A 13,864-nucleotide genomic window follows, 5' to 3' on the forward strand; every position below is an offset into this window, starting at 1 on the left:
ATGATTACATAAACTTAAATTAACCTGAAAAGGATAATTTGATTTTCTAAGGCACAAACCACGTATACTAACAGAATTTACAAAACAAAACACACAAAAAGTTTGAATTCTCCTTTATGCGTTTGGCTTCTGATGGCTCAAAAGTAATAAAATTGGACTCGTTTCACAGCCTGTTCTAAAAAATCTCTCACCCCAACCCCAAGAAACTGTAACACCCAGGTTAATTTCCTGCAATGAGTAGTCATTTAATTAAAGAACAAAATTAACAGGAATGAAAATGTTGCAGCTGCATTTTTTGTTAGACATTATATAAAAAAAGAATAACACAGTAAGTCATTTTGTATGACACGAACTTAAAGAGTTCTCAAATTAACTGTGATCAGAATAAAAATGTCTTTTCCACACGGTACTGAAGACACTGCGTACACGTCCCTCGGTCGGAGCCTCGGCGTGGCGACCCTGCACACGCACGCGGCCGTCCCTGGTCACACCGCAGAACTGCAAAACAAGGCGGAAAGGCAAACAACAGTTTTCTTCTGGTCGAGTTACTTGGGGTCTTTACTGACCCCAGCAGTTCACACTCCTCAGACACCAGAGAGTGAAGAGTGTCCTCTGCTGGTCCTCTTACAGGTGAGCGTGGCCAAGATTTCACCTGTGGGGGTCCTGCTCCTCGCACAAACACAGCAGGGAGTCGTGAGCTGAACTTCAGGAAAGTTCCCTGATGAATGTTCAGTGTTGGTATCAAAAAATTAAACACAATTCTTCTCAGAAGAAAATCTCTATGGCCTGTGGAATCTAGAAATTACACAAAGACAAATAACTTAAGGTTACACATTTCTAAGTTAAAATTGCCAAAACCTTCCACAAATAATTCTGTTGCTATAAAAGCTTTGCGCAGGTCCAACGGGTAAAACGTGAGGATGAACCTGCCTGGATTAAAGTAGTGTAAAGCCTCAGACGGCGCCCACCGCTCGGGCCCCAGCCATAACCCAAGAGGAATCAGATGCCGAATTCTTAAGCCTACCTAAAACTTAGTTTGAAAAATGCTAGGTAAGCCCTTGAAGTACACAGAAAGAGCAGAGCTTTGCTAGATCAGTAGAAGTAATGAATTGATTAATACAACAAATTATTGGATATTATAGTAGTAGAGTTATAGTTTTGTTCCTGTAGAGCTGATAATGTGTTTGTGGCAATGTTTAACGCACTTAAGAAAATCTCATGTGACTAAAAATATTGTTCTCACTTTTAAAAGTTGACATTGAATTCTAAAATGTGTTGGTATAAAAATCATATTTCAGGGACTTCCCTAGTGGTCCAGTGGTTAAGACTCCATGCTTCCAATGCAGGGGTTGTGGGTCTGATCCCAGGTCAGGGAACTAAGATCCCACATGCCACACAGCACGGCCAAAAAAAAAAAAAAAAAAATCGTATTTCCTGTTGTCTAAGTTTTGGGCTCACTCTTAAAATTCTGTCCTGTAAGAAAGCTATCAAGGACTTATGAGAAAAAAATACATATCTTTAGTAAACATCTCTTTTAATAATGTATAATGAAAAAATGTATTAAATATTTTGAAGTTACCATACATAGAATATGTAGTAATTATATCTTTTTTTAACACAGAATTGAACATTAAAAATAACTCTGAATGTTTTACAGAGAATGTTTATTTCCTAAACATTTTTTAGTGTTTTGAACACTCAAAAGTAAGGTGATTTATTCCTGCCCAAAAGTATGCCAGTCATGGGGGGGGGGGAAACAAATATTTTTAAACAAACTATTTACTTGTTTCATTTTTTTCCTGCTCTTCCAACCTCCTCTTCCTCCCTTGATATATACAAAGTAAAACTATCGTGTAGGAGGGAATTCTGTGTGCCTGGTTTCTCTTCTACAGCCACAGTGGCTCACAGAGTAATCTTTTAAATAACAGTTGCAGTGGCCACTTTGTGAGGAACAGAAAAGGAAAGGAATCCATTGTTTTAGTTTAAGGCAGTATCTCCATTCAGGGTTTCCTTTCTCTTTGTATTTGGGGCCTGAGCATCTCTAGACCAAGGGAGAAACGACAGAGCAGCTGGCACAGTTGAAGGCACGTGGCCATCACAGGCAGCCTCTTTAGGATTAAAGGGATGTGAGAACTTCATCATGACTTGTCACGGCCATGGACAAGAAGGGGAAATGCTGGAAGGATATGCAGCCAACGAGCACTTCAGCATCAGTAAGACACCCTGTGCCACTTTTGTTTATGGTCACGTGGACAGACAGTATATTCCCCTTGTGTGAAAAGTCTTGATTATGGAAGAATCAGTCAATATATCCCCACTGGAATACACGCTCCATGAAGACCGGACCCTCCTTTACCTTATTTATAGTTGCGTTCTCAGCACCAAGAATGGCACAGAGTGATACTCAAACATTTGCCGAGGAAACAAATATATACACGTTTGCGTAAATAAATCAGGGAGTTCTATCAACTAGGGAGTTCTGAATATTAGAGAAGGGGAATTAAACATATAGGCAAAGTACATTCAGTGCTTTGAGACTAATTTCCTTAAATATACATTAACCACTTAAACAAAACGGCGACCTGTGTAATACTGTCCTCCATACCACCTTTCACCAAGCCCTGTAAGAAACCACGGGAGTGAACAGCACTTTCAACTGAGTTGCATTCTGTCTGTTCAAGACAGTTCTCTGCAGAAATACTGAATCTTTTTACCTGAACACACAGTGCTTTCTGACATTTTTTTTTTCTTTTAAAATAAATACCATGTTATGTAAGTATCATGAAATTCATGCAAACAGAAATCTGACCTTGTCAGGTGCTTGCTTGATGCATGTACCTCCATTTCATTGCTTTTGTACTCATTCAGTTCCTTACGAATCGCTGCCTGGAAGTTAAAACCTGCACATTATTTTTCTGGACATTGAAACGTTAACGCAGGAAGTTAGTATCATGGTTATGGACTGACAGCCATTCCTAATACTTGCTGGCTTTTGTTATTTTGTGATAGATTGAAAACAACCTTTTGCTCAGCATTTAGACGTTTACATACTCATTTTGATAGTCCTACCAAGCTAGTGCATAGCTGGTATTCTGGAAGTGTTTAGTGAATTTATTTGCTGTGCTGGAGTAGGACGATATCCACCCTCCCCCCGCCCCACCCCCCCCCCCATGGCACAGCATAGATGGATCAAGCACATGCCTAGGGCACTTATAACGTCGGAACCTCGAAATAATGAGTGAAGTTCAGCTTTTGGTGAACTTACTTGGAATTCAGCAATTAGATAATCTAGAAACAAGTTATTCTAACTTCAGAATACATTTTTGTTTTGTGTCATTGGAGAAATAACCTTGCCGTTACATGTGGGTGAGATGTGCATCTCAGTCTTTTCAGGGCCTCTCATCTGGCCCTCCTCCAGCTTCCCAAACCCACTTTCATTGTGTGCTTCTCTCAGACCCTCCAGGACCAGGCCAGACAAAAACATCAGACACAGCCTCCGGGGCAAGGAAAGGCTTTGCGTCGAGCATGTAGGGACGTACTACTCCCAGCTCTGCTGCCAAAGATGCCTGAATTCTCCCTTCACGGCGGGGAGATGCTCCTCTGAGCACATCCGCCACAGGCAACAGAGAGGGTCAGTCCACCTACAGCCTGTCTGCATTTCTCCAAGTGCCTGCCGTGCTTACGTGCATTCATTTAGAACCTCACGGACTCACACGCAGCATATGAAGAACGAGGAACAATTAGCGAAGTCAGCACACTCACTGACTGAATGTATTATGTTCCTCTTCCGAAAGGCTTTAAGAGTTCTGAAAATCACTAGAGGCAGGAAGGTAGGAGAGACTGTGTAGACAGACGCTCCTGGGTTTAAATTCTGCCAGTCGATAGCACCTGACCCCAGACAAGCCTTACCTGTCCCAGCGTCTCCTGGTCACCTGTTCAATGGCACCTCTACGGGGATAATTACATCTCTCTCTTTGGGATCTTTTGGAGGATTAAATGAAACAATAGCTGGCAGGCTGGGCTCAGTACAGGGCAGCGTGAGGGCTCGGTGGGTGTTAATTTCCTCTGCTTCACCCCTCAGCCTCTGCCCCACCACCTCCTTGCTCTCCCCGCCTCTCTGACCAGGAGGTCCCCAGAGACACCTCAAACTGGACCGGCCCAGGACAGAGCCCAGAGCTGCCTCCCTCTACATGGGGGAGGGTCTCCTGAGGGCCTCTCGCCTCTCCTCCCTTCCTCATCCCCACTGCGGCTCACTGTTTCAAACATTGCCATCCAGCTCTTTTTTGCCAGCCTTGCCTATTCTGACTTGTGCCCCAGATCAGAGCTTATCAACTTCACATTCTGGACATCTGGGGCTGGATCAGTCTCTGTGCGGGCCGTCCTGTGCACTTCCGGGTGGTAGGCAGCATCCCTGGGCTCCACTCAACAGACGCCAGTAGCACCGCCCCACTGGTGACAACCAAAAATGTCCCCAGACGTTGCCAAATGTCCCTAAGGGCAAAACCATCCCCTGGTTGAAAACAAGACCCGAAATCTGGGTTGTATTTGTGAAAGCAACATCTGGTCAGGCTCAGCCTTAACTGCAACAGCTGAGGGCGCCCGCTGTCTAAGAATAAACTCCCTGGCATGACACGATTTGCCCTTCTTTCATACATGCACCCCCGGCCAGCGCAGACAGGTCTGTTCTGCACCTTATCTGCTGCCGACAGTCTTGTCCAGGGCTTGTCTGCCCGCCTGTCGTAGTCCTGTGCTTTCGCCACCTCCACGTAGTCACTGAATCGTATCAGAATTTTTCTGTCTCTCAGTTCATCAACCGTGGGTCTCTGATTCAGCTACAATAAAAGATAACCATAGTTAGGTCTCACATGCCAAACTAGCTTTCCTAAAGTACTCTGAACCAACAGTACCCTTGTACAAATAAATATAAAAGTCTGAAATTGTGAAATATAATCCTCATGCAAAAAAAATCTCTCATGGGAAGGGCTTAAATTATACACTCTTAAATTACAGCCTCCTCCCCTTAACATATCCCGTCAGGAGCACTCACGCCCCAGGAGGCTGGCGGCGCCCTGTTCACAGCACGGCTCAAGGAGAGGCTGATGAACTAACTCAGGAAACATTTCACAACAGCTGCTCCTTTCCAACTGTCACTAGGCAGGATTTTACCCAAAGCTTCTGACAGGTTGAAGTGCTAAGTACTACCAGTGCTCACAACTCAAGCTCAGGAAGGGTATTCTATTAACTTCAAGCAAGACAAGATTTCATCATCATCATTATTATTATTACAGAACATAGTAGAGAAAGGATAACCCCAGATCACTTGAATTTAGAGATAGTCAGGGCTTTAAAAGGAGATCAAAGTTGACAGACTTGCTACCTGTGTTGGCCATAGTACGTTTTGACTTAACTATCTGAGCCCCAGATACAAACCCTGGAGGCTAATAAAGTTTTCTGCAGTCAGGAGCTTCTAGACAAGTGAAAGGTAACCGACACACTGATATCCAGGCACGCTTTCCTTAAGCACTGTGTAAGGAGCTCGAATAAATGAAGAGCATGCCCAGTCAACGTCTGACTTCCTGGAAACAAATGGAAGTGTCATCTGGGCTGCACAGCCACGCCACGCTCTCTGGTGCTAGGTAAGGACATCGTCCACAGGCGTGTCGGTCACACCGCGGGACGTGGCAAAAGGCACTGCTTTTCGAGCATCTGGTAAGTGAATTCACTGTTACCCCCAGAAACCATCACTCGTTATCACAGAGCAAGGCCTTGTATCGCCCATCCCCGCTGCTACAGAAGCAGCTTTCCTCTATCCACCTTTTCCCCCTTAATATTCAGGACACAGGTGCTTAAATGACAGTACCTTTCTTGTCAATCTCTGCTTGATTTCTCTTCTTTCTTCCTGCTCTGTCTGATCATTCCTTTCTGTGAAAGATTAAAACAAAAAAAAAAAAAAAGGAAAAGAAAAGAAAAGAAGCAGGTTGAGACTTTCTTCTTTTTAGCAGGGAAGTGTCCTCAAGATCTGCATACTTCTGGAAGCTAAAGATGTAACACAAAGGACACCTGGTAGGTGACACTTTTCTCCACATCACAGTTTGTTTTATCTCTGCTTTGCCAATTGCTGCTCAGGAGATTATGGTCTCACTGTCCACAGAAACACTTGCAGAAGGGAAGCTTTGCCATCGTCACAGCCTGGTTCTCCTGGACCCTACTCTGTGTCAGAAATAACCACACAGATTGACGCTGGGCATTTATTTGCGGGAGAAACAGGAAGAGGCTCTCTCTCCTAATCAAATATCATATCTCTCTCTGTATATTTACATTTAGGAACATAGATGGCAGACAAAAATAGTTTTACTAGGATAAGTTACATATATACTCATACATACACACACACATATATATATATATATATATATATATATATATATATGAATGATTGCATATTAATAGAACTGTCACTGCTTTTTTTTCCCCCTTTTCCATGTCATAGGTATACATACTTTCAGCCAACCAGCATAAGGTAAGGAACATTCTCTTCAGATTCTGGGCAGCATGTGCCTGCTTGGAATTCATATTTTCAGGATGTATTTCAAATCCAAACATATCCAGGAACCCAGCTGACTTTCCACTGCAGAAGCAAGATGCATGACCTGACGTTTAAAGGACCCTTAGTCTTTCACCAAAATTGGCTTTGCCTGGGGAGTGTGACTATTAACATGCAAGCCGTGCTCACACCTACACTTGGGAGCTAAAAATGGAACAGAATGCTGAGATGTAGTGTAGAACGTACGCTCTGCCCTGGGATACCAGATAATGGACGTCCTATTTCTGGCTCTCTCTGTTGCTAAATAAAGCCTCAGGTCCCTGGAGGGGGCCCAGAATTCCTCTCCTAGAAAAGGGATCTCATCTGTCAGCTCTCCTAGAAACACCGCCAGGTCTGAGAAAGGAAAATCCTGCGACTTGCAGTTAACATAAGCTCACATTACCTGCCTTTATCTAAAACATTTCAAACATTTGTGCATTTGGGGGATTTGGTATATGGGCGTTTAACATACTAGCCATTGTACTTTTCAGTAGTTTTCTTTAAAAAGGATTCATCTCGCATCTGGGTGTTTTAGAAAAGGAAACCAAACCCTGTTACGTTCCTGCTTCTTAATCCATGTGAAAAACCAGAAGAAACCACAGTTATAAGCGCTAATCAGGAAGCTGATAATACAGTTAGAAAAAACTGTGAAAGTACCACATAGAAGGCCAACCATGAGGGATTTAAATGATGATATGAAACGAATTCTTCAGATTTCTTAAAAATAGGCCATGAAAAAATCCGAAGTACAGCCTCCATGTGAAAACACTGAAGCAAGATCAGATCTTTCTGTTTTTTAACTCGTGAACAACACATCAGCTTCATTACGAGTTCATATGAGCACAGCGGGGGCTTCAGAGAGCTGAGCTTTGGGTGCCCGGCGGGGTCCCTCTCAGGGCCAGGCGCTCGGTGGGGCACCAACTCCAAGACGTCCTTCCTCAGAGCCTAAGCCACAGATTCTCTGAGCTCCCCTCAGCGATGGGTTTGTGGATCTCTTATTCTCAGACCCAGAAAGCCCGGTGCCTTATACAAAACAAGGGAGCCATGATCGGAGTTTCCACACCCAGATTTACTGGGAATAGTGCCGGTAGCATGGACAGTCACACATGTCCCCTGTAAACAGTCAGAGATGCACCGCTGCTCCTAAGGCAGTGGTTAGAGCGGGGACGACGAGCCAGGCCACCTGGGCGTGAACTTCAGCTCCATCCCTTTGCCAAGACTCAAGTTAAAAAGTCGTAGTACCTCCTGGGGTCTAAGCTTCCTCGCTAGGGAAAGGGGGACAGCCGTGCGAACCTCACAGCTGTGTTGTAACAATTCAACGGGGGAACACAAGCAAGCACTGCGTACGATCTAGCAGAGTGGGCCCAACGCGGGATGATCAGTTTTAATATCATAGCATATACAGGGGCCACCGTGTCTTACGCTGTTGTATCCACAGATGCACAGGCCCAGTTCTGAGCGTTCCTCTGACACGATCGCAGTTAGTCATGAGCTCCCCACTTGAAGGGGAGCAAATACAACGTGATGATACTCTGCGCATTGATTAAAAGCCGAAAATGCAGTAAGCGCGAGCCGGTGTCAAGGGCCTGCGAGGATGACGTTCTAGACTGGACCAGCTACAGTCAGTCGATTCTCACCTCCACGGAACCAAGCCAAACAGCCACCTCAAACCAGCAGTGAAATTCTCAAGGACCGTTGCCCAGGGCATTCGAGAAGCTTCCGGCTAGGGATGGACCTGCCTGCTAGATGGCGAGGGAGGGACCACCAGGGCCACAGGGGTTAAGCCTGTTTTCCTGCCCCTGCTGTGCCCTGAAGGTGAGCGCCGTCAGCTCCCGGGGTCCACCTGCCATCTCTGCTCACCAAGCACCAGCTCTGATATTCAGGCTTCCGCGTCTATGTGCAAAGACTGACACAATTGGAAGCACTTGCTGGTGGGAGGGCCTGGCCGTCCGCAAGACCAGAGAGGAGGTCACCACTGACGGGAGAAAACGGTTTCTGGGAGAAAAGCCTCTGCCGACTCTGGGCAACAGACCAGTCTGAGGACGGCACCGCCCGGGCCTTGAACTTGCCCCATTCTAACTCTTGGATTACTACTTCAGGGGCACCTGTGACTTATGAACTTTATAAGTAAATGATTTAATTTTTTAAAATTCAAATATTTGGTAACAAAGAGCTTTACATTTCTAGCTGCCCACTTGATTAAGCATGTTAGCAACGAAAAGCTTTTCTTGAAATCCTCAGAGGTGGCCTAGTTCACGTAATATAGTAGTTTCCATATCTTAAGTTTAAAAAATAAAACACAGAATTCTTTTTTTTTTTGGCTGTGCCACGCAGCTTACAGGATCTTAGCTCCCCAACCAGGGATCAAACCCGAGCCCCCTGCAGTGGAAGCGCAGAGTCCTAACCAGTGGACCACCAGGGAAGTCCCTAAAACAAAGAATTCTTAATCTTAGGGTTTAAATATTTCCAACAGTCTATAAAGGAGGGAGTCTTCCAGGCAGTTAATAAAGGGGCTGAGGCAAAGAAAGGGGGAAGGAATCAGATAGGACGCGGGACCTGGACCAGAGGTTCTGCTGTCTACTTTGTGACAGGTCAGCCTCAGGACCATCTTAACTTTGTAAAAAGATGTTCATGGGATGAAAAACCAACTCAGAGAATGTCTGCAGTGTTCATCCATAAAGAGGGGAGACAATGAAAATATTTTAAAAATCTAGGCCCTTAGAAGATACTTTTTGTAGAAAATGTCTCGCAAACTAAAGTCTGTTGACCAGATACATAAGAAGTATGTGAGAAACACCTTTGAAAGGGTTTTACCACCCAAATCATCAATGGCTTTAATGAGATGGAACAGCGTTCGCTACATCGTGGAGGCTATCCCTGGACACTGGTGTCCAGCACATGTTACAACCGCACACCTAACTGGGGAAACCCAAGGGGTGTGAAGCCCTGAAGGAGGGTCCTGGAATCGCGGGGTTCTAAGCCACAGGCAACGTTTCCCAAGGCTTCTCCGTTCCTTTGAGCTGCTTTATGCCCCCAGCTGTAACCACCAAGGGGCGAGTCCTTCCCTGGCAGGATTTATACATTGTCCACACCTGCCTGTGATGTCCCAAACTGCCAGGGACAGACACCTGCTTGAGACCCAGCCTGCAAAAGGATATGGATTCGTCTCCCTTCCATCTGCAGGGCCGACCAATGAGATAACCCTGGAGTAGGGACATCTTTAACAGTGCTAGGAGAGCTTTTTTCCTTTTTAATTTTAAACAGGATGTGCCTGGGTGTTTCAACTTTCCCGGGGGCTTGCTTTCAGAGTCCCTCATCCTCTCAGACCTAATGGGAACCCAGGAGGGCTCAGGCCACAGAACCGGGTTCCCGCAGCAGCCTCGGCACACGTGAGGGGGGCCTCAGGGCATCACCCGCTACTCACGTTTCAAGATGTTTCTTCTCTCCAGTTCTTCCACGGCGGGTCTTTGGCTCAGCCGTCTGCGGAAAAACACTAGAATTACATTTTGCACCATGGTGGCTGCCGGCGGATTGCACCCAGGGTCTGCGAGGGTCCCAGGCGGGTGGCGCACCCGCTGAAGATCGCCTCCCCAAAAGCGGGAGGAGGGGAGGGGGACCTTCTCCGGCGGCTGCCTCTTGCGGGCAAATCGAGTTAGACCCCCGCGCGGGAGGGAGGCGGTCCTCTGTCACCGGGCGGCTGGGGCAGTCCGCGCTCCCCCTCCGGACGAGCAGCTCTTCATGTCCAGATCTACTGCCAGCCCGGCGGGCTGGACGGCTCCCCAGGCGGCGCGTCCGAGCTGCGCGGAGATCCACCTGGGAGATGATCCCCTGCCCGCTGGCGGAGGGAGGGGCGGGCAGCCGCGTCTCCAGCTTCTGTGTCCCCAGCTCCCGGCGACCCGGACACTGGCACTCGCACTGGTCCTGCTCCTACCGCGGTCCAGCCTCGCCACCCGCCACCCGCCACCCGCCACCAGGGTGGTGATGGAGGGAGCTCCTGCCTCTACGGGCAAGGAGCCGAGGCGCGTAGAGAGGAAGCGCATCCAATCCAGGATGGGAATCTCCTGGGCTGAGCGCGCGGAGCCGGCCACGCCCACAGCTCCCCTCCCGCCACCAGCCCTACCCGCCCGGTTTGAGAGATAGGAAGACAAATGATCATTTCCTTTCAAATGGCCTCTCATTAAGGGAGTTGGAGGACACAGCCAAAACGAAAAAAATACATACATAAATAAAAGGCTTGTCAGGAGAGGGAGGCATAATTAGCCAAAATTAATGCCAAGCTCCAATCATTTTTGTAACTCCAATAATGCTGTCCTTGGGGCAGAGCCAGAAAGCTTCCCACTTCCGGATCCTGTAGCCACTGCACAGAGACAACAGGCTGAGCATCTGAACGCCCACAACGTGGGTCCACAGTACTCTACCCCAAAGGGGATGTCGCCTCCATAAGCACTGGCCTCCCGTTTATAGCCCCTGTCGCAGCACACAGCCCAGGGCGGCCGGGGGCTCAGTCTGCTGATGGCTTCTTCTGGGGGCTTGTGTGCCTGCTGGCTGCTGGGTGGTTGCCTAACATCTTGTCTGGATGTCTGCTGAGACTTGAACCTGCCCCCCACAACTCCTGGCTGGCACCCAGGGGCCAGGGCCAGGGCCTCCCAATCCCTCCCAAGCACCGGGCACAAAACCAAGCTCTTTGAGTGGGGCTCCCTCAGCCTGGTCAAAATCCCCCAAACGCCATTCATTCACTCACTCACTAAGTGACTGGCAACACTGGCTCTGTGCCAGGCACTGCTCCAAGCCCCAGGACACAGTGGTCCCTGCCCTTGGAAAGCTCACAGTCTAAAGGCGGGGCAGACAACAGTAAACAAACAAACAAGACCATCCCAGGGAGTGGTCAGTGCCATGGAGAAGACAAAATGGGGGGCGGGGAGGATGTGATGGATGAGTGATGGGGTAGGGGGAACTCAGGGAAGATCCATTTCCACAGAGACCGCAGGAAGAGAAGGAGCCAGCCTTGGGAAGATCACATTTCTAGACGGTGTCTCCTAACTGCTCACGTGCTGGGCTTGCGGAGGGCCGGGAGGAGTGATCAAGGCAGGCTTCCTGGAAGAGGAAACTTCTGGCAGAGTTGTGGAGAATCCACAAGGCGTGCAGAGCCTGGTGCTTAGTGGCTGCCAGCTGCCCAGCCAGGGTGCCCACAGGGACGGCTGAGGGTGCGGGCACACATCTCCTCACACCCGAAAAGCACCCCCAAACCTCCACTCACTTTGCCCCCACAGAGGCTTTTTCTTCCTGGAGCCCTGTTCTCTTCCAAAATGAGGACTAATAGCAGACCTTCACAGAGGTGAGAGAATCGAATGAGAAAATGCACAAATGCACCTGTTACCATGCTTGCTCAGGACAATGGTTTCTCAAGAACTGTCTGGAGAAAACCCAGCCTGTGGGTTGTCAGCTGATCATGGACTGAGTTCTCAGAAAGTGTGGACATCTCAGCACCAAAACCTCCGCCACTGGCCCGAGGCGGGAAGGCAGGTCTCCGGCTGGCTGCTATGCACCTCCTGGATGCTGCCAGGGTGAGGCCAAAGCGGGCCCACAGGGCACCTACGAATGGTCCAGAAGGGGTAGTCTACTGGGTGGACGCAGCCCTGCAGGTACACAGCTGTGAGCAAAGTGCAGCCTACTGGGTTCTCACCAACTTGCCCCCCTACCCAGAGGGAGTCCAGGAGCCCACGGCTGGACGAGAGGGCCCAGGGCCCTGGGTAGCACCGCCAGCCCGATCCCCTCCCTGTGGGACCCCAATCACAGGGGGAAGGGTGGTGCTGCAGGTCGAGAGCCCCCATCTAGACTCGCCCCTACCTGTACCCGACACCCCACTTCATGAGACTGAGAACTTTGACCTTGAGTTAACCTGACCTTCCGTGTCAGATGTTTACTGAGCCTATAGGACACGCCTGGCCCTGGGATGTGGTGGTGAGAAGTTAGCCCCAGCCCTGCCCTCAGGAGCACAGGCTCGGGAGGGCACAGACATTCAGCCCGTTATCACACAAACAACCAGGCATTTCTGCGTGGTGACGAGCGCTAGGAAGAAGAACCGACAGTACTATGAAAGCCTAGAGTAGGTGGGCCCACCTGGACAGAGGCACTGCCTGAGAAGGTGATGCTTGCCTTGAGATCTGAGATCAGAAGGATTAGTGGGGATCGCTAAGCCAGGAGGGGAGGGAAGAGCACAGCACGTGCAAAGATCCTGAGATCAGAAGGACTCCTGCAGGGCCATTTGGACTGAGTGGGGGTGTGTGTCCATGGGGCAGGACCCACCCAACCTGCAGTCCGTGGTGAGGTCTGGGTTTATTCCCAGAGCCCAGAAGGCACTGAAGGGTGTGAAGCAGGCGGGGCAGGATGGGGCACGGGCGGGCCAGGATCGGATGTACCTTCGGAAGTACTTCTGGACTGCTTTCCAGAGGAGGACAGAGAAGAACCTGCCCCCGGGAGACATGGAGCTGTTCAGGGGGAGCCCCATCAGACGGGAAGCACAGGTGCCACAGGCCTGCGAGTGGCTGAGGGCCCACGAACTGTTCAAGACAAGGGGAGGTATTGGCTCTAGACTGAAAACACTGCAAGTTCCAAATTAATACACGTTGGACTAAGTACATATTAAACACAATATTCTGCCCATTTGCTGCGTGAGACTCAGCACCCCTCTCCACACGGCTGGGACGTCCCAAAGCAGGAGTGGCGACAGCCCTAATACCAAGGGCAGACATGGTTATGCCCACTTTACAGATGGGGCCACTGGGGCTCAGAGGAACAAACATGACCAGGTCTTACTCCCCACGTAGGCCCCAGGGTCTGGCACAGGCAAACACAAGTGGCCTGAACAAGGAGCAAATGAAGGGATGCCGGCTCCTCTCCCTCTCCGAGGCGTGTGCTTGGTGTGGCCCAGGAGGGATGCTGCCAGAGCACCCTTGCTTTGGCACCTCAGCAGCAAGGGGATCTCCAGGACGTGCGGAGACAGCCCCAAGGTGGCAGGGCTTTGGGGGTGAAGGGGCGGGGCCTCGGGAGGGGCGGGGCCTCAGGAGCGGTGAGGTAGGAGAGTTCAGCACCCTGAGGGATTCCCCGGCTCCACCCACGGGCCGCTCCCTCCTTATTCAGAAGCTGCCGCTGTGGGTGATGAGCAGGTGCCGCCTGGAACTGGGGAAGCCACAGTCTATTTCTGACTCTCCCCGCTGAGAAAGCAGGAACGTGGCAGCCAATTACAGCGCTGCGTGGGCGTGGGAGCGACACCAAGAAAAG

At 49.2% G+C, this 13,864-nt stretch overlaps 1 protein-coding gene across 1 annotated transcript in view; it reads right to left on the minus strand.

Moving 5' to 3' along the window:
- Positions 1-220: 220 nt before the first annotated feature.
- Positions 221-13,864, minus strand: part of PHACTR3 (phosphatase and actin regulator 3) — a 218,530-nt gene continuing 204,886 nt past the window's right edge. The window contains exons 9-13 of the mRNA XM_029220901.1: positions 10,008-10,063; positions 5,861-5,922; positions 4,692-4,832; positions 2,810-2,886; positions 221-795 (exon numbers count right to left, since the gene is read on the minus strand). Of these exons, the coding sequence (XP_029076734.1) occupies positions 780-795; positions 2,810-2,886; positions 4,692-4,832; positions 5,861-5,922; positions 10,008-10,063 (352 nt within the window). The 3' untranslated portion in view covers positions 221-779. The remainder of the gene's footprint in view (positions 796-2,809; positions 2,887-4,691; positions 4,833-5,860; positions 5,923-10,007; positions 10,064-13,864) is intronic.

This window comes from Monodon monoceros, unplaced genomic scaffold, assembly GCF_005190385.1.
Source record: "Monodon monoceros isolate NGI ecotype Baffin Bay Population unplaced genomic scaffold, NGI_Narwhal_1 Super_Scaffold_13, whole genome shotgun sequence".
Lineage (NCBI taxonomy): Eukaryota > Metazoa > Chordata > Mammalia > Artiodactyla > Monodontidae > Monodon > Monodon monoceros.